General features: G+C 30.1%; 1 protein-coding gene across 1 annotated transcript in view; it reads left to right on the top strand.

Annotated features, from left to right (window-relative positions):
* LOC129962856 (cGMP-dependent protein kinase 1-like) overlaps positions 1 to 20,127 on the top strand; it is a 214,579-nt gene extending 194,452 nt beyond the window's left edge. The window contains exons 13-18 of the mRNA XM_056076856.1: positions 2,102 to 2,191; positions 5,671 to 5,812; positions 6,574 to 6,737; positions 9,970 to 10,155; positions 12,833 to 12,899; positions 19,529 to 20,127. Of these exons, the coding sequence (XP_055932831.1) occupies positions 2,102 to 2,191; positions 5,671 to 5,812; positions 6,574 to 6,737; positions 9,970 to 10,155; positions 12,833 to 12,899; positions 19,529 to 19,624 (745 nt within the window). The 3' untranslated portion in view covers positions 19,625 to 20,127. The remainder of the gene's footprint in view (positions 1 to 2,101; positions 2,192 to 5,670; positions 5,813 to 6,573; positions 6,738 to 9,969; positions 10,156 to 12,832; positions 12,900 to 19,528) is intronic.
* The last annotated feature ends 1,966 nt before the right edge of the window (positions 20,128 to 22,093 follow it).

Raw genomic sequence — 22,093 nt, 5'->3', positions numbered from 1 at the left:
AACAGAATTTAAAATGGGCATAATAATACTTGAAAAGAAGGTGTAAAGTGGAAAAAAAGCAAGCCTGTGTTTCAAAGAATAACAAGAATAATAACTGCATTTTAATTAACTGTAAATGCATTCTGTACAATTATTATCATTTTTAAATACTTTTACGTATTTATTACGTGTTCATAATCCTTAGTCTTTTCATGTTATTTTCTTTTTCATATTTATTTTCTGTGGAAAATAAATTTTTGTTTTGTTAGGCTTTTATTTGCCTGTTTTGTTGATGTCCTATATATTTTATTAATATTTGTTTAAATCTTATGACAGTCGTTGATTTAAAATAATATTCTTGCGAAAATATTAGTCTGTTTATTTAAGGCAGAAAATTAGAAATTCATTTTCCTTAAAAAAGTGCTGGGAATATGCATTTGATTTTTACTTTTTGTATTCGAAGTATATTAAGAAAAAATATTGTAATTCTTCAAAAGTATGATCTTAAGATTATATGAATCTTCTCACTGAATCTGAAAAGCACATTTTTCAAATTATGTTTCGCTATCGCTCTGTCTGCCATTTTGTCTGTCGGTGTGTGAACATAATAACTGAAAAATACTCCGAGTTAGACGGTTGAAATCTGGTATATGGTCTTTGTATGAAATTAGTATATTTATAGCACATTTTGAACGGAGTCCATTAAGAAGTATTTCAATCTGTATATCAAGCTACGTGAGTACAAATGAGCTCAATAATTACAAACATAAAATACTTGACAGATAAAATTTGGTACATCTAATATATGTCCGTTTATCTAATACAAGTTGGTTGGAGTCTAATATAGGCCCAGTTCAAATTTGGAATCAAATCTATCAACGGGTTGCCCAACTATCGCTTTGCATTTTATAATGCATATAAATGAAAAACTCATAAAACATTGACTTAAATAAATGAAATTCGTCATTTGACTATTATTGTCGTTCTTTTGTAGTTCTTTTTTCAATCAATCGGAAAAATGTGTCCAACATTTTCGCTTTACTGGTGCACTAATTAATTATCAAATAAACTAAATCATGAAAAAAGTAATTGCCAAGGATCTCTCGCTATATTCAGAGAAAACAATAGATGAACACAAAAACTCGAACAATTAATAACAAGGCATGCAGTTAATACACAAACTTTTTCACTTTTAATATGTTCTCACATATAACTCTCACGTGTGAAAATAAAAATCTGAGCAAGCCTGGTATTCTTTGTATTACCATTGTCGACAACTTAATGCAGGGGATTACAATTTATATATAGGTAATATAGGGAAAGGGGCTTAAACCCCTTAATTAGAGACTAAGGAAAACGTTTCTTGGAGGCCACTTCTGTTAGTAGAAGTTAAGAATTAACTGAATCTTTATAAAATATCATAATTGAATATATAAAATCAAATAAACAATAACTTGGAGCACCCCCAATCGAAATCCTCTATAGCCATCGGGCTCCAGAACTTGCAGATCTTGTCACCAAGGCTTTTGGAGGACTCTAATCTTTTGCACTAGCACTGTATGCATAGACACGACAACAACAACTAAACAATATCATTAAATCATATTAATGAATTCATTAAATGTTGATGAAAAATACGGTTCTATGTCAAATTGCATAGAAACGTAGTATTCATCAAAATTCATAAATCTAAAATTTTTATTTACAAGTATTGACTATAATATAATAAGATAATAAAAAATAATTTTCATTTATGAAAAAATAATTTCCGAAAAGAAAAATTATTATTTTTTTTAAATAATTTTCAACAGTGTTTTGTTCATATTGCATAATAATAAAATTTTAAGACAATAAGACAATCCATTTTACCTAAAGGATCCGCACAATTATTTCTCCCTATCTCCTTGCAGGAAAAGAGAGGAATTTCTATCCTATAGACCTATCTCATGAATAGATCCATTTAATGAGAACGGACAGAGCGATGTCTTAATGAGAAAATATTTATCATATTCAACGAATTCGAAAATTATATTTGTTGTCCAAACAACTCATCGCCTAAGGGACGTAAGTGCAGTTCCTAGAGCTAAATATATGGGAATGAAGATTTTCCGTTTTATTCCAGGTTGTACAGAACATTCAAGGACAAGAAGTATGTTTATATGCTAATGGAAGCTTGCCTGGGAGGAGAAGTCTGGACATTCCTCCGGGATAGGTAAGCAAATTCGAAAACAACTCGATTCGTCTTCGCAATATACTTGAAGATGCTGGAAATAAATATTCCTTCAAAAGACTTTTCTGATATTAATAATTAATATCTAATGCATTTAGTATATATTTAAGACAGTGACATAATGTCAGACAGGGATTATTTTTATGAATTCTTTTTAATCTGATTTGATTTTCTATCGTTAATTTCTTTTATGTGTGTGATAGAATTATGCAATCAATTTTTCACTCATTTATAAATGAATTCGAGTTTTCAAATCTTGTATATTTGTAGGTTCTTGCTCTTAACGCCCTATTTTAAAATTTTCAGAATTTAATTTTTAGTTAATAGACCAATTTAGTTAAGTTTTGATTTTGGAACGAGTGCCTTAAACTGGTATTGTTCAAAAAAATAAAGACGGTTAAATGACTCTTCTGATTTAAATAATTAATATGTATTTCATTTAATATATATCGAAGATTGTGACATAATATTCAACAATGATTATTTTTATGAATTTTATTTAAATTGGTTTTCTTTCGTTAATTTCTTTCACGCTTGTAATGATGGAATTTTGAAAACACTTTTTTTACTTATATCTAGATGAATTTTGGAGTTTTGTATCTTTGCGCGTTCTCGTTCACAATGCATTATTAATATTTTCAGAATTTAATTATCAATCAATAAGAGAATTTAATTAAATTTTCATTTTTGAACAAGCGCCCAAAACTTTTATTGGGTTAAAAAAACTGTTTGCCATATTCTATAATATATACAATAATAAACTATATTTTAAAGACTAAAAACAGTATATTAATGAACTAAAATTCTGAATTAAAGCAGCTAGTAAAAATGTTTTTAAAAATTGTTTTATTACTATCTCGGTTTACTTTCTTAATATTGATAAACAATCACTAGTAAATTATTTCATTTCCTGGAAGTGGGCGTTTAAAATTCTTATTATGATATTATTAATGCTCTGCTCGGCCTATCATGTTTAGCATGAAAAATTTGCCTTTGGTTTTGTTTTTTACAGTACTCTTAAGATAAAATTATTTTCTAATCTATAAATCTTAATTCTATTAATTTTAATATTAATTCCAAGCAATTAAAATTCCTCATCAGGTGTTTTTTTTCGATTAAGGTTCAAATTGGCTCAAGATCATGATTTAAGTCTTTTAGCTTAGAAAATGTAAAAGAAAGTACATTTATTCAACAGCGTATATAGCATTCATAAAAATGTTAATTTTTTATTCAATTATTAATCACCTCAACATATGCTATGATAAGGATGATTGAATTTATTTTAAGCGCTATGTACGTAACCTGTCAAAAACTATTACACATTGATTAGATCTTAGAATGACGAACTTGCTATCGCGCATAGTTACAGTCTACTTCATTCTAGATTCTATTCATAGATAAATACATAAAATATCTCAATGATCAATTTTTGTCAAAAAAAATTATTTTATGGAAATAATCCAAAATCCGTCCAGAATTTATATGGCCCAACAGACTCAATAACGAACTGCACCTACATGACCGAAAAATATAAAATACACTGACGAAACCGCATAAAACAACAACATATGGGCAACAAATCTCTATTCAAATAATTCTCAACAATTCGCTTTCTCTCTATTCGGCAATTACCACTATCGATTAGTCTGTCTTATATGAGGTCTAGTTTTTAGTTCCAGTGATAGCTCATCGATTGCCCAGAATAAACACAGAAAATCTAGTCCTAAAAGAGTTATCTCCAAGTTTCTAGAATATACCAGATCCATCATTTTTAAAACCAAAGTCGCCAAATTCGTCGCCAAGTTGTTAAATGGTGACAGATACCGAGTACCAAGATCAGGCATCATTCCTCAGCATCAATTACTATGTCTGTAAAACTGTCTTCCTTATCTGGAGATTACCGCGCAGGAAAGTAATGTCAAAATGCATAATAATTTATTAAATACGTAGTGGATCATTTATGTAAGAGCCTTTCAGTATATTAAAATTATTTTTTACGCCTCCTATATTTAATATTCTAATACCAAGTTGTATCGATTTTATTAGCCCGATATTTACAGTTAATTACCTGGCATCGTTTGTATGTCTTTTTACAATAACGAATCATGTATGTTATTATCTACTAGTTGCCTTTGAATGAGATGTTATTTCACTGGGAATACTGGTTGTGTTTATTATCAATAAATCTATGCCCGGTTTGATGCTTGTGATTTTTAAGAAGAAAAAATATTTAACATCAAATGACACACATTAAAACTGAGTTATTTTGATGGTCTCATTTAGATTAGATTCATTGTATATGCGAGTCATCCTAATGGATTCAAGTTTTATAACATTGTAGTGCTTTTAAAAATGTAACACTCCGGATTATATATCTTCTAACTTTTGATGTACATTTAGTGTCATTTATAAAGTACGCCCCCAAATTAATGGAAGATTCGAATTTGCCCCTATTCGTGCAGTAAAGTGTTGGCAACCCGGTTAAAAAAATGATATTTGAAAGCTGATAGTTTAGAGTTAGCAAAAAGGGAGCGTTACATAATAGAACAAAGTGCTTTCACTGTTGAACAATATTTCAAAAATACTGAAAGCGTGGCGGCCACAGTTCCAAAATTTGAGAATTGGTTCCCCAAAATCATGTGATTTAACACCATTGGATTTCATTTTATGGCGTTATTTGATATATGCAATCAAGCTCAGAAGCGAGCGTGCATTGAAAGAGGAAATTAAACGCTGCATCAATGAAATTCAGCCACATTTATGCAAAATGGTCATGGAAAATTTCGACAAAAGAATGCGTATGTCCAGCAAAGCCGTGGAGGCCATTTTCCTTATGTGCTATTCCACACATAACCCTATCCAGTATATTTTCAATTCAAAATATAACATTCTAAAGAAAGGAAACTATGTTTTTTGTATTTAATTCAAATCTTGTATTAACACGTTGTTGTATTGTATAACGCTCCATTTTTACTTAACCAAAACTATCAGGTGACAAATTGTTTTTTTAATAGGGACTGGTTTTCAATGTTTTGTCAACCCTTTTCTGCATTACTGGTGGCAAATTCAAATTTGGGACCACCTTCATAATAATACCTTCTTAATAAATATTCAAACATAATTCTTCTTCCTTAGATTTCAATAATGGAAGAAAATCATGCGATATTTTCATGACACATTAAGAACAGTTTGAATTTCAGTTCAATAACGATTATAAAAAAATTCTATTTCAAAGTTATAAAAATTCACGATACTAATTTGATAAATTCTTTCTATAATTTGACTTTCATCTATAATGCAACACAGCTACGAATCCAATATCTCAAAATGTTCATTGTGTTTGGAATCTTCTAAATCATTGCAAAACATTTAATCAGAAAGTAAATTTTAGATTATAACTCTGTACATGTAATAACTTCTGAAATTTGTATACATGCTGAACATAATTATTTTATTTTCAGAAGTCAGTTTGATGATCAAACGACACGCTTCTATACAGCTTGCGTTGTGGAAGCGCTGGAATATCTTCATTCAAAAAATATCATTTACAGGGATTTGAAGCCTGAAAATCTGATGCTTAACGAACATGGATATATAAAACTGGTACATTTTAAATTTCTGTCAAACTAGCATTTTTCAATATAATTTAAAATATATTGTAATATGCCTATAGAAGTTTAAAATAATCCTGATATAGCTTATATTAAAACAAATAGTTTTAATTGATAAAGAAATTAATGAAATGTTATATTTAACTTCCAAGTATTATTTTTTTATGTTATTCCATGTCAGGATAGTGTAGAGAAGAGATATACAGATTGGAGAATAATATACAGAATTCACAAATAAAAAAATTACAAAGTGATTCACCAATCAAAGAAGTATACATATTTTAAAGAATCCTAAATAAAATATTCTTCGAAGAAAATACTATATATATTTTATAGAATTCTCAAATACAACATTACAGAAAGAGCCAGACCTTCAGTAGAAATTTCATATATTTTATAGAGTTCGCAAGTATATCATTACATAAAAATATTTCAGCGGAAATATCAAGTGAAATATTCAAGTAAAATATCAAGATGTACTGTAGAGAAATAAGGAATTTTATAATAAAAAGTCTTTGCATAATTTTCTTATGATACCATTGTAATTAATTAAATTACATAAAATAATTGTTTCCTGGTTTATTATTCATGCTGTTTTATTTATTAATGATAACTAAGATTTTTTGATGTAAATTTATTAATGATAAATTAATTATTAATATAAGCTGATTTTGAAAATCCTAAACAATTTGGTAATAGGAAATATTGCAAGAATTATTATGGTTGTACACTTATAGTAAGCTCCATTTGTAGGTAGATTTCGGCTTTTCCACTCAGTTAAAGAGCGGCAAAAAGACTTGGACATTCTGCGGAACTCCCGAGTACGTTGCTCCAGAAATCATTTTGAACAAAGGACATGACCGCGCAGTGGACTTCTGGGCAATTGGCATTCTCATGTTTGAGCTTTTTACGGGAATGTAAGTACATTATTCAAAATATTCATGCACATGCTTTGCAAACTGCCATTTAAATGACTTATTTGGGATATTTCTACATCTGTTTGTCATATTTTGTTCAGTGTAGGTGTTTTTTTTAAATAACAGCTTCACTTGCTGATTATTCTGTCTCGTACTTATAAGACTCATTTCAACAGCTAATGGTAAATAAAAAATGAGTACAATATTCATTTTTTTTTCATATTATAATTTTGTATATTTGAGTTTAATAATCTAAGAGAAAAAAGGAAAACAAATTAAAAAAAAGCTTTAAGAAATGTAAAGAAAATTACCATTGTAACGGTATTTTAAAAGGCTTATTCGTCGCATATACACAGTGCAGTTATATAAATGCAACCAGCGCCTATTTTTGACGTCAACGTTAAATAACCGATTGAAGAAGGTACGTGTTATCAGCAAATTTGGTGAATATATAAAGTGTATTGTAGGCATTCTGAAAACATTTCAGTTCTAGCAGTCAGGCAGAAACAGAGTGATTTATCCGACGACCAAAAGGGCATGATAACTGGCTCGGGCCAGAGGTTGGAAGCAGCATTTCCGAAACTGCTCTTTTATAAACTGTTCGCGAGCCGTCGTGGTAAAAGCATACCGTGCATGGCAAAATGTCATTACCCAAAATCAGCGACATGGCAAATGTGGTGCAAAACGAGTCATAGATGCAGAAGGGAACGACGGCTGCGGAGGTGCGTTCGGGCGAATAGAGGTGCAACCGTTGAGCAACTAACACCCTGCTAAACCAAGGGGCTACCAATAGTGTCTCCACAAAGATGATTCAGTGAACGTTGCTGAGTATTGGCCACCATAGCAGACGCCTGGTTAATGCACCTATGCTGACTGCTGTTTATCGGCGACGAAGGCTGGAATTTGCACGCCAGTACCGCAAATAGACTTCCACTATGTGGTGACAAGCGGCTTTTTCAGATGAATCACATTTTATGCCCCATGGGACAGATGGACGTTGGCGTATATAGAGTGAAACGTTGCAGGGTGAAAACATACACCCTGCAACAATTACCGGAAGGATCCAAGATGGAGAAGGGAGCATTATGGTCTAGGAAATGTTTTCGTGATATTCTCTGAATGCACTCATCATTGTGGAATGCATGATAGATCAACACAAGTATGCATCTATCGTTGCAGACCATGTTCACCCTACATGCGGATTTTTTTTACCACAAGATGATGGCATCTTCCAGCAGGACAATGCGACGTGTCATATAGCTCGCAGTGTACGTAGTTCGAAGAGCACCAGGATGAGTTTACCATACTCCCTTGGCCAGCAAATTTCTCGAACTTGAACCCAATCGAGAATCTGTGGGACCACCTCGATCGGGTCGTTCGCCCCATGGTTCCGCACCCCCGTAACCTAGCGCATCTGGCGATGGCGCTGGAGTTGTTATGGCTCAACATTTCAGTGAACATCATCAGGAACCTAATTGGCTCTCTTCCTGCATGTCTCGCAGCTGTTCGCTTTACGAAAGGTAGTTATTCTGGATTTCGACAGGTAGTCACATTAATTTGATTGGACCATATATATCATGCTCTTATTTTTTTTCTAAAACCAATCTATTAAAGGTTTATTAATTGGTTGAGCTTAATTAAAATGGTTTAATAACTTAACAAAAATTGTACTAAATTTGAAATTAGTTAATAAATGTTCATATGATAAAGAGCTCAGTGACTGATAGTTCAAAATTTTACGCAAATTTGAAATTTTTTTTCTTAAATATTAACAATTGTTATGATTTTTCAAGAATTTGTACAAAATTTCACCTTCGAAAAACCATTTCCAAATCTAAGAAATTAAAAGTGTGTCGAGTTAATAAATAAAACATAATTACTTTAAAGCTATAAATTTTATTGGTGTGAAGTTTCTATTCTTACTTCCCGAAAGTATTTCAACAATATTTTTTTAAAAACTTGACTAAATCGAACAAAAAATTGTATCTGTTGTCTTTTTATAAAAATTACATTTGGCAGTAAATTTAAATTCTATAATATTCTAAAATTATCAGTTACTATAACCATGATGTTTTTGATAAAAAAAATAAAAAAATAAATTATTGATCTTTTTCAAAGAGTTTTCAGAAAAAGGTCTGAAAGGTCTTGGTTTACACATCTCTATCTCTCGCATCTTTTTCAAAACAGAATAATAGGCATAGTTAGAGAAAAGAACATTTGAAACTTAATTTTGACTTCATAATTAATCATAGTGTTTGAATGCTGCTGCATTTCTAATGATTTATTTTCAGATACATATCTTTGAGACGATTATTTTCCAAGAGCTAAAATTTTTCCAGCAGCATTGTTGTTGACACTCTCAACAACATTTTAATTCTTTACTTTTTAGATAATTAGATTTTGATTTGTTTATTTTTACTAATATTAGCTAAACTATAACCATAATTATTTCCATTATTTTGAGCATTGAATTTGCGATTATTTTTTTATCCAACTTTCTATCAAAATCTTTATGATTTCATGTTTTAAAAATATAGATCATATTGTTTCGAACCTCTAATTTTGCTTCCTTGTGCAATTGGTCTCATAGAATGGAATAATCTTAATGGATACTTCATGAATGCCAGCTTAGGGAACCAGACATTAGTAACAAATTTGGCAATTTTGTAAAGAAAGTTATAATTTCAGAAAATACAAGAATTTTGAAAATATCTCAGTTTGGAGTTAAGATTTGTGATGTTTTGAAAAAGTTCTATGTTAAGAAACTATATAAGTAGAGACACAAAAATGAGCGTAAATTTTCTCATTAGAATGTTGATCGCGGAGAGAACTCTATAGTTCTACTCTGAGCAGTGTTGTTGTGTTCTGTCTGCTAGTATTATGAGTTTCTAAAAGTGCTCTTTACTGTGCACATTTTGTTTTACAGTATCTATTGCTGGATATGATATTTTCTAGAAGAATTCTGGAATTCGGTTCTTAATAGAGATATATCCAAAGTTCATGCATTTTCTAAAACCTTTATCTTTGTGTCCAAAGTCGCCGAATGATCCTTAAGGTTAAGGGGGGGGGAGGAATTGATTTAGCATCCAAACAGCATTCATTACTTTTGAATATCGCCATACTATAAAACTAACTGCACAGGTAAACAGTATTACATATCTGAACGTTATATTTAACGAAATATTCTTAATAATAATTTAACAATGTGATTCATTTGCTAACCGTTTTGAAGGCCACCATTCAGAGCTTCGGATCCCATGCAGATATACACCATCATACTGAAGGGTATTGATATGATTGATTTTCCTCGCTCGATACCTAAAAATGCCCAGCATTTGATTAAGCGTCTGTGCAGGGATAATCCCACGGAAAGACTTGGATACCAAAAAGCTGGTATTGCTGATATTAAAAAGCACAAGTAAGTAGAGTTTTTCTCATAGTAGATAGAAAGACTTTATTGTTTTATAGGAAAGGATGCAGAATTATAGAATGCAGGGTTTATTTTGAAAAAGATGATTTCCTAAATGCATACGCGGGCAGCATTCTGTGAAAGATATGCTTTAATTCCTTTATTAAAAATATTTTGTTTATAAGAAATCCTTCTAATATAAATAATTTTTAAATATCTTTTAAATGGCGTTCATATTATTTTTTTCATTCTGCTCTGGTACTGTATTTTGCACAATGTTTTTAATAAATTTACTTATTTATATAGTATGAACAGGAAAGACTCTTGCCAGATTTTAAAGGCTAGCCCAGTATACCAAATCTAATATAGCGATGTCCATAAATTAAAGAAAAACTATATATTTTAGAAAAAAAAATAATCTGTACGTTTTATATTAATAAACGTATAACTATAACATCAAAAAGAGTAAAAGAAAAATGTGATGTGAAAAATAATGAATTAATGACAATATACGAGAAATATAACATACAGAAAGAAAATATACCGATTTATGGCTTTTCGAGGAAAATAAGAAATAATCGTAAGGATTTGTCAAACAGTTTTTCTGAAAATATTGGCAACATATGTATTTTTCTCAGTAATATATTTATCAGTATTTCTCATTGTAATGCATCATTCAAGAAAATTTGAGGTTAGTTTTGAAACATTTCCTTACACATAGAAATAGGTTGTTGTTTTTTCTTTTTGCTAAACGTCATTCTTTTTTCTTCCCATATATCTCCCAAGTACTTTCCAAACATGTTCTACTTAATGAAGATCCTGTAATTATATGTTAATTCCTCCATCCGATAAATCACTTCGAAACGAGTCATCGCGCAGCATAATAAAAACGAGCCTTACCCTTGAATATGAGATAATTTCAATAATGATACGGAAATTTCGTATATAAGGCATTAATACTGCAAATGATAGTTTGTAAATTCTTGGTCCCCTTTTTCATAATATATAGTTGTGTTTACCTAAGACGTTGTTGATGGAAAGATAGGCTATTCTGGATTCATGTCAAATATACCGAGGTTGTGAATCAGGTTCTAAATACAATCTGTTTTCATCTATAAAAATAACCTTTTTCACTGCTGAAAAATCCATATGTTTTTTTTTTCAATATAACACTATCTTTTCATTTTATTGGAAATTCTCAGTTGACTGGTTTGACTAACTGGTTTTCAGGTAAACAATCAATACAACTGAATCGCTTAATCACCGTTTATTGTAATATTTAAGAATCGATTCATGTCTGACAATTAAATAGCTGTTTTCCAACAGCTTCTTTTGGCTGTTATTTGTATATAACGATAATCATTTGCAATTGATAATGCTGATGGACCTAAATTATAATTTATAGTGACTGTTCCAGCTTTATAAAATCTTTTCATGACCGTCCAATAACATCTTCGACTATTCCAAAATCATTAACACTACCTCCGATTCAATTGATCTAATTTACTTATAGTTCTACCAATGGTAAAACTGTCGACATTTGTTGCATATATTGTTCAATGGTGTATTTCAGATTACTTTTTCAATTATTTATCCCTTTTAAAAGTTACATGAAAACTTGTGCATCATTTAGAGTAAAATAACGTCTTATGGTGCAAATTAATAGTTACCTAGGTAAATGCATACCCGGATGCATTCCCTCTATGCATCTCTGATACCTTCACAATAGAAAAGAAAAGCTTACATCTAATTTAAGAAACCACTAAACAGGCATCAGATGCATGTTCATTGATAGAATCGAACGAATCTCGGAATCTTTCCATTACCAGAAATCTTCCCCGCTCAGAGAATTTCTCCTTAAAAAAGTAATTTTGTACTTATTTTGGGGAGAAATGACCAACTGCAAATGCTCCTTTATAAATGATAAAAAGTTTCGTTATTTGTAGTCCAAAATTTTTAAAGGTCTAACTTCCAAATATCTAAAACTTTTAATGTTCTAACTTCCAAATGTCTAACACTTTTAATGGTCTAACTCCCAAATGTCTAAAACTTTTAATGTTCTAACTTTCAAATATCTAAAACTTTTAATGTTCTAACTTCCAAATATCTAAAACTTTTAATGGTCTAACTTCCAAATGTCTAAAACTTTTAATGTTCTAACTTCCAAATATCTAAAACTTTTAATGGTCTAACTTCCAAATGTCTAAAACTTTTAATGGTCTAACTTCCAAATGTCTAAAACTTTTAATGGTCTAACTTCCAAATGTCTAAAACTTTTAATGTTCTAACTTCCAAATGTCTAAAACTTTTAATGTTCTAACTTCCAAATGTCTAAAACTTTTAATGTTCTAACTTCCAAATGTCTAAAACTTTTAATGTTCTAACTTCCAAATATCTAAAACTTTTAATGGTCTAACTTCCAAATGTCTAAAACTTTTAATGTTCTAACTTCCAAATGTCTAAAACTTTTAATGGTCTAACTTCCAAATATCTAAAACTTTTAATGTTCTAACTTCCAAATGTCTAAAACTTTTAATGATTTTCCTAAAGCATTTGAAACATCTCATTCTTTATTAGGGGCCTTCCATAACGACCAAAATTACAATTATTTATGCGTAAAATCTTTATACATTTAGAAGAAAATGAGAAAAAACACCATTTAATGATGATCTATTTTGTATTTCAGATGGTTCCAAGGCTTCCACTGGGAAGGACTGAAAAATCAAAATTTAACTCCACCCATTGTTCCTACGGTAAGAAATGAATCCATTCAAAATCTACTCCATTACTGATAATCACACACACACGCTAAAAAACGCGCATTAGCAGGCAATTATTTCATTCTTCCGTCAGCCAGGAATACAATGGAGGAACCAGCAAACCAGAAACATCAAATTATCTCCTTCTATTGTGAATGCTGCTTTCATTAAATAAATCGATTTTTTCCAGCAGGCATTTTTTTTTCTAAAATACGTAGAAGAAAAATGAAATCTCTGGAGTGAAGAAAGCGCCAATGCAATTATCGGGAATAAAGAGTTCTCAAACATACCACCTACCTAATCAAAATATTTTTTTTGAAGAAAGCTTTCTTTTATGTTTCCATTTGACTGTCAATTTACTTGTGGATATAAACATATTCCTACTCATATATTCTTTTCAAAAATTATGTTGTTTTATTTTCTGTAAGTAATATATGAATATCATTTTTTTCTTATGATGTAAAAATTTGTGATAGTTTTTCCTTGCTTTTTTTTTCTTAACTATGTTTTTGAAATTTTAAAGGCATTAGAGCATATAATATTCCATTCATTTACCAACGTGTCTGTTAATCTAAAAAAAAATTAATATAAGTGTTCTGATGACAAATATTTTATTTAATAAATGGAATATATTCTTGGCTTCGAAAATATCTGAAGTTCGATTCAGTAAATCTTTGCATTTAAAATTCGTCTATTCCTTTTCAGGACTTCCTTGGTTTCTCATTTTGCTTTTTCAGATTTTCCTTGTTTTACTTTAAGAGAACGTCAAATATAAGAAAAGCGACGTTTCATCTACATTGAGCAAAGCACAACTTAGAAGCCTTAAAAACACCGCTGTAACCAGGATGTCATTTTAATGGAAATGTTGTTAAAGTCGTCAAGAAAATGCTTTAACATTTCATTTTCATTTCATGCCAATATGTAATTGCATTTACTAACTGTAGCGTCATCAAGGGGTCAAATGGGAAAAAAATTGACAAGTTTGAAACAAAATCTTGCAATTCTCTATCTTGCCATCCACATCAAGATTGTGATCATTCACAATCCAAATAACAAAAGGAAATCCAAAAAAAAAAAAAAAAAAAAAAAAAAAAAAAAAGGAATATCCAAATAAACAAAAAGGAAAATTCTAATTTAATTTTTTCCAAGACCTGTTGCATCAAGTAACATTTGCCAAAATGACATCATAAAAGTGGAGTCGTACATATCCTATTCGTTTGCAACTATTCCAATTTAAGTACTCAGAGTCGCAGATGTGACGCACTTTATGGGTGTGTCCTTTAGGAATATATAAAAGCCAAATACCTCCTTTAAGAATGATCTGAAAAAAAAAATGAAAGGAAAAAAAAAACTATTGAAGAAAGGTTGCATTCCAATTTTGAACGAACGAAGATCGATAGGACTAGTTCATCTTGTTTTCCGGTACAGCTTCGGGGTTTTAATTCAATGGGATACAGCAAAATTCTCTGTTGTCAAAATGTAATTTCTTTGTTACATACTGTTACGGATATACTTCGATTCCACTTCTACTAAGTCCGTAAAGTTACCGGGTTCGCTTGTAGTGAGTGTATGGTGTGAAAACAATCAGCAGATCACAATAACGAACAACGATGTTTATTCAACACGAAGATATTAATACAAAGACGACAAATACACAGCCAAGACGCACACAGCAGCATACTACAACACACAATAGCCCACAAGTAGTAATCGGTAGCAATAACAACCACAACACTCAAAGCGGCCAGACAGAATTCAGCATGAGAGGGAATCTTCGGAGTTTTACTGTATGGTCACTTCAAACGGCTGAAATTCTCCACTGTCTCCTCGCTTTAGCTGTATCCAACTGCCGACTCACTACTACACGACTGGCTGCTCCTCTCAGGACTCGATGCTGCTTCCACAATAAACACCAGGACTCAACACATATATCAGCTCATCAATCTCTTGAGCTCCCCACGCAATGATGGACTATTCCGTCGTTGTTTCGTTATCTTCTCGACAACTCGTTTCACGACTCCAACTCCAATTCATTGCAGCTTGAGACTACCGGCCTTTAATTGTTCCCGGGAGGAGGGCCGAGAAATTTCGGGACCAAGCAGGCGTATTTCAGTTCCTATTGGATGAATTTGTTAAAATTCTCGAAGTTTCCAGCAATATCTATTTTGTCGCCAAAGTCGCCAAATTCATCGCCAAGTCACCTAATTGTCACCAAGTCTGTCGCCAAGCTCTGAGATCACTGAGGCAGCACCCACTCAACATTCTACAGAGCTAATTGTAAATTTGTCTTTCCAGTGATTGAACTAACCACGCTGGGAAGCAACATTACAGATTTATAACAATACATTAACATCTATACATTACGAACTCTGTATTGGACATGACTCAAAAAGTATTTGTAGATAGCATAAATATACTGTAACGAATCTGTAATGTTGCTTCCCAGCACAGTTGGTTCTATCGTAGGAAAGAAAGTTTTACGGACAGCTCTATTGGATGCTGATCGCATGCCGGAACAATGATTCCGGAGATTGGCGATAGACTTGGCGAACATATAGCAAGTTGGCTACGAATTTAGCGACTTTAGGTACAAAATGGGTGATACTAGAAACTACAAGAATTTTGGCGATAGGCTCATTAAGACGCGATTTAAGGTGATCTTTCGCGGGAACTTCGAAAGGCCATGAGAGCGAGCTGGAGGCAGTCTTTCAGTTCAGCTCTCGTTATTAGTTGAACGAGTTCCCTCTTTGAGCGCTTCGATCTGCTTATTATTGTTGTGTTGATGGTGTTCTGCTGTTTGTTATAAGTGCTGCTGTTTATTGCTAGTTACGTCTTGGTTATTAATAAACGCCGTTTGTTATTGAGAGTTTTTACTGTGTCACCATACACCCACAACAGCGAACCCGTCGAATTTAGTTGAGTATTCTTGTAACAATATTTATACTCTGGATACTAGCTGTGCGTATTGTATAATTCTAAACTTGCTATAAGCACATTATTATCGTTATTTGAATCGACCAATGAGATGAATAAGATTTTCTGGGTTAAAGAAATATTATTTCATACTTTGGAGGAAAAAAAAAATTACCCAAGTGCAATCATAATGGATTCAAAAAGATGAATTTACAATGTTCTTCAAATATATTCTTGATCAGTTTCAAAATTCATTTAAACTAATGAATCTAAAAATATCACCTTTGAATGAAAAATATATTTTGGATGAAAAAAAAAACACTCAAGAACAATTATAATGGATTCAAAACGACGATTTTAAAATGATCGTGTAAAAGTAAATATACTCATGATCAAATTGAAATTTCATTTAAACTAATGAATATCAAAATATCTACCTACAGTGAAAGGGCTTTATGAATTTGAAAATCTTTGAATTGAAATGATGTGGTACAAAGAAATGGAGAATGATAAGATAAAGAAATGTCGTGCTTCTTCTAATACCTCTTTTACACTTCAATACCACTTGAAAAGAAAATATGATTATTAAATTTTTCATTTTAAAATGAACTCGACTGGATTATTTTCTCAGCATGAAATCATTTAAATTATCTGCATTCCATTTAATCTAAGATTCATTCAAATATACATTTCATTGTGATTACGGACCTACAGTTATTTTAAATAAAAGTCGCATTGTTCTGTAAAGCCTTTATTATATTTAGAGTAAATTGTAGGCCATACTTAATTTGTCTTTATCACATTGGTCTCAAGCAAGGATACATCCTTAAAAATGTCTTATGCTCTTCTTTACTTTCCTCTTCATCCTGAAATTGCATTTCGCGAATGAGTTTTCAAGCTTAGTTAGATTCAAGTAAGACGCAAGCCTCAGCGGTTCCTCTATCATCATCTAGTCAGCTTAATATTAACGGTAGACGTAAGTTTATTTTCCGCAAACTCGACTCTTTAAACGGATTGAAATAAATTGTTATGTTGTTCCTTAAGATGAGTAAGTGTTTCACTTAATTTTTAAGGATTTGTCTAAAGGGACTTTTCAAAGAGAATTCGTAATAAATGTGGACATTTTTCTATGGAAGGGATTTGACTTGTTTTATAATTCAAATTTTAACTACATTAATAAATGTTGCTAGGATAGCGTTAGGGATAGTAAGATGACTGAATCTAGAAAAAGTTTAGTCCTTTCTCTAAGTTGACTGAATATAGTAAATTTGTTTAACCTAAAATGCTTTTAGATTAAACTTGACAAGGCAAGAGATACTCGACTATGTAAGAAACAATTAGCTTTCAGTTGCAATTAAAATTTTTAGACACAATAATGTGTGGATTTATTCACTGTCATTTTTATTGATTTGAATTTCATTTAATTTGTCCAGACTTATTTATATTGCAACAATGGATAGAATAATACAAACGATAATTCATCATATTGAACAATGGAATGCAAATAGTAAGGTTTTTAATTGCAAAGGTTCCATTAGAGAGACATCTGATCAAGCATAAAATATTTAAATTTCTTTTTCCTAACTAAAAATTGAATAATAAAAAACGTTGGAAAAAATCGTTATACTAAATTTATTCTTTAAAAGTAACAGACATTCGTTAATTAAATTTCAACAAACATTTGCTAGTACGATATCTTAAAAGGAAATAAAACTATATATGGCACATAGATTTCGTACCCCACACTTTAGTAGTGGGTCTTCAATGTGTTATAGTGGATTTAACAGTAACAATATTTTAATATTAGCATGATTAACTATTATAGAAGGGAAGAATGTCAAAAGGTTTTTTTATTGCCAAAGAAGCAACAGAAAAAATCTACGAGGCTCTTATCTGGTATATCGAATTGGCAAGTTTTTAGGTTTGATGATCGATTTACATAAGCGCTTAAAATTGAGAGCATATTGTAAAAGAACATTCAAATATTTTTCATATCAATAAGCAAATAGATAGTATCAAGCATTAATGCAGTTAAAATTACGACGAAATTGTATACGACTGAATTTATATATTGTTAATATATAATAAAAGGCTTCAAGAAATTTAGCCTTCTACTTGCACCATAGAATAATATTGAGACGAAATATGGATGAATACTGTTATTCATCTGGGAAATCAAATTTTATTTAATTATTTTCAAGACTACAGTTATAAATAATACCTAGTAGATGAATTTCCGTGGCAGTGATCGACAATATTATTGCAGTATTTTGTCTGTATGTGATCCAGAGTTATGTACAATTAGAAAAAATTTCCAGGTTGAATTTTTATACGATTATTAACTTTTTGTACGATTCCCATAAAATAAATTAACAACGTAAATAAATGAAATTCGACGCTTGGATTTTCATCAAAATTCTTAATCTGTATCCTTTTTGTACAAATTCACCTAAATGACTATTTAACAAATATTTATTAATAATGGTATAATATAAGTAAAAGTTATTATTGTTTTCACACCAAAGCTGAAGATATCTTTCACATTTTGACCAAATAATTTAAATGGGAAGACATACTGTTCCAAATTGTGCTAGATTGTAAACGACAGTGCTAAGCCTAAAACGTCATATTGCTTAAATGTACAAGAAAATCGAGAAAAGGATATTTCTAATTTTTAATATAAATTAAGTTGTTAAAGCATTGCAAAAATGTAAAATATTTCCTTATTGATATCTTGAACTTTCCTTAACTTTATCTTTTCTTATGCTTTTTATAGTTTCTTTCCTTATTGTTATCGTTAATTTTCCTTACCTTGATTTTCTCTTTTTCTTTTTATAGGTTTCTTTCCTTATTGTTATCTTTAACTTATACTTTTTATAGGTTTCTTTCCTTATTGTTATCTTTAACTTATACTTTTTATAGGTTTCTTTCCTTATTGTTATCTTTAACTTATACTTTTTATAGGTTTCTTTCCTTATTGTTATCTTTAACTTATACTTTTTATAGGTTTATTTCCTTATTGTTATCTTTAACGTATACTTTTTATAGGTTTCTTTCCTTATTGTTATCTTTAACTTATACTTTTTATAGGTTTCTTTCCTTATTGTTATCTTTAACTTATACTTTTTATGGGTTTCTATCCTTATTGTTATCTTTAACTTGTACTTTTTATGGGTTTCTATCCTTATTGTTATCTTTAACTTGTACTTTTTATGGGTTTCTATCCTTATTGTTATCTTTAACTTGTACTTTTTATGGGTTTCTATCCTTATTGTTATCTTTAACTTGTACTTTTTATGGGTTTCTATCCTTATTGTTATCTTTAACTTGTACTTTTTATGGGTTTCTATCCTTATTGTTATCTTTAACTTGTACTTTTTATGGGTTTCTATCCTTATTGTTATCTTTAACTTGTACTTTTTATGGGTTTCTATCCTTATTGTTATCTTTAACTTGTACTTTTTATGGGTTTCTATCCTTATTGTTATCTTTAACTTGTACTTTTTATGGGTTTCTATCCTTATTGTTATCTTTAACTTGTACTTTTTATGGGTTTCTATCCTTATTGTTATCTTTAACTTATACTTTTTATGGGTTTCTGTCCTTATTGTTATCTTTAACTTTATCTTCTCTGATATTTTTTATGGGATTCTTAAATTATCGTTATTTTTAAATATCCTTAACTTTATCTTCTCTTATACTTTTTATAGGTTTCTGGCCCAGCAGACACCTGCAATTTCGACACATATCCAAAATCATTCGAATGTCCAGAAGACGAAGAATCTGGATGGGATGCAGATTTTTAATAAATAGTTTTCTTTTTATTTTTTTGGATAAGTATCCTGCTATTGTGATACTTAAAGCTAAACCGAAATTTAATTCAACAGAGTGCGCCTCCGTTACCTTGAAAGCTCTTCGTTTTCATCTCGTCTCTGGTGGAAATTGGAGCAATTATGAAACCTCATCCTTCGACAGAAGTTATTAATGCCAAAGAACAGATAATGTAGATTAGTTTTTCATGATGTAAAAAGTTCATCAATTTGACTTGTTTCATGACTCATGTAAGATGAGCATATACGTAGTAAATGATTTATAAATAATTTATAATTTGGAATGATATGAATATTTGCAGGTATCATGTTACTGTTAGCAAATAGGACTTGGACTTTTTGTTGCTGTAAATTTGCTTCTTGTTTTAGAAAATACGTAGAAGGATTTAAAACAGGTTATCTGAAACCACTGATCACGATATCAAAGATTTTCATGCTAAACGATAATATTTTTCCCAAAATATTTTCAGTTTTTTCTTTCTTTTTTTTAGTTTTATTGATAATTCTAAGCAAGACTTAGCAAAATTTATTATCAAGTTTTAAAGTTTTCGAGTGATGATGTTTCAATTAAAATTTTTAATCAAAGTTACTTTAATTTATTATCTACTTTTATGTTTATTATCTAATAGTTTATTATCTAAACTTAATTAATTTTATACGCTGGTGCGTTATTTCTAAATTCCGATATGCGTTATACTTGCTGATAAAATCGCTCAGAACAACCTTTGTCCTAGTTACAAATCTCGCACAGTGTGTTTTACTAAATAGTAGGCGCTAACTAAGAAAAGATTTTTCAAAATTTTAACATTAAATCGAAATAATGAATAACAATAAACATTGAATTGGAATTCCAGTGTTCATTTCTCAATAATTTCAGAACAAAGTATCATACATCATCCATTTTTATGCCTCATAAAAATTAATAAAAAGCATTTCACTAGTATAATTTTCATTTCTGTATAATTTTTTCTCTAATTTCAATACATTTAAAATTATTTTTAAATAGAATGTTTAATTTATTAGTGATTACATTTATATCAAAGCTCGTTGCAATGATATTATACAGATTTTTTTGAGTATGCATTATCGGTGGTATGTAATTCCGATCAAATTCAATACAAAGTAAAGATAGAAAAATCAAAGCAGGCACAAAATTCGAAATTATATTATATTTATCTTTCTGTTTATTTTCTATCAGAAAACAAATTCCTTGTGGAAAGAATTTTTTACCAGAAGTGAAATATCGTCATAGTTCTTTTTAAATTGAACGTATCAATGATAGTCAAACTCAGATTTTTAAGGTATGAGCTGACATTTCTCTCTGAGATAACTGAATTATAATTAAGAAAAATAATTTTACATAATAATGATTTTACAGTTATTTAATAAATGAAAAACAATAAATTGCTAAAATAAATTACTCATAACATGCTCATTTATGTAAAGAGTATTTTTTACCAATATTTATGCAGGATACTTTAAAGTATTTTACATAAACCATGAACAAATTCTGATTATTTGTCAACCTAGTATTTAGAATACAATTTATGTGTATGTTGAAATAGATAAAGTATATTTATATTTCATTATTTTACAAAACAGAAAGGTTTTTTTTAAAAATCTTTACAGTTATCTACTTATATTGATTCTTTGTTGTAAAATTTCATTTTCTAAATTTCTGAAATGCCTTTTTGAAAAGTCAAATTTAATCTTGTATAAAATTGATTTCAAGAGTTAAATTCTTTCCGAATTTAGCAAATTCCATTTGGACACAGGAATACATATGATGTTGTATTATCACAATTATAAAGTTTTACGTAATTTGTTATATTTGGTATTGTTGTTAATCATTGAGTGTCGTCTCTAATCGCTAAAACAGCTAAAGGTTCATATAATAGTAAAATTAATTTCCTTAATGTCATTATACAGTAAATCAATAAAACAAATGAATGAATCAGCCAATAACTTTAAACAAATGTTCCAAAATAGAATCCATTTTTTTTCCATCCATGTTCCAAAATAGAATCTATTTTTTTTTTCCCATCCATGTTCCAAATAGAATCCATTTCTTGGAAATCTGATTCCAGAATGTTAAATTAAAAAAAAAAAAAATGTTGCATCTCTCATTTTTAACATATTGAAATTTAGTCAGGAAGAATCGAGCATTGTGAATTAGCGTTATCTTGCTCAAGGAAATAAAAGTTCAAAGCAGCAAAGATAATGATGACAATGGTGCCACTGTAATAATGTCTTGGTCTAGACTGATCACATAAAGGATCAGAATTTACAGACAATTCTTTATTTTACAGCCCTATATATACAGAGAACAACTTGTTCTAATCTTGGTTAAATAAATAGTTATTTACACCTGTAGTAGGAGATACAACAATCAAAGTCGAAGGCTTTCTTGAAACTCAGTTGGTTCTCGGACTCCGAACTCGTGGG

Source organism: Argiope bruennichi, chromosome 3, assembly GCF_947563725.1.
Source record: "Argiope bruennichi chromosome 3, qqArgBrue1.1, whole genome shotgun sequence".
NCBI classification, from domain to species: domain Eukaryota; kingdom Metazoa; phylum Arthropoda; class Arachnida; order Araneae; family Araneidae; genus Argiope; species Argiope bruennichi.
Note: the sequence above shows the minus strand (reverse complement) of the source record. Positions and strands in the feature narration are given on the sequence as shown.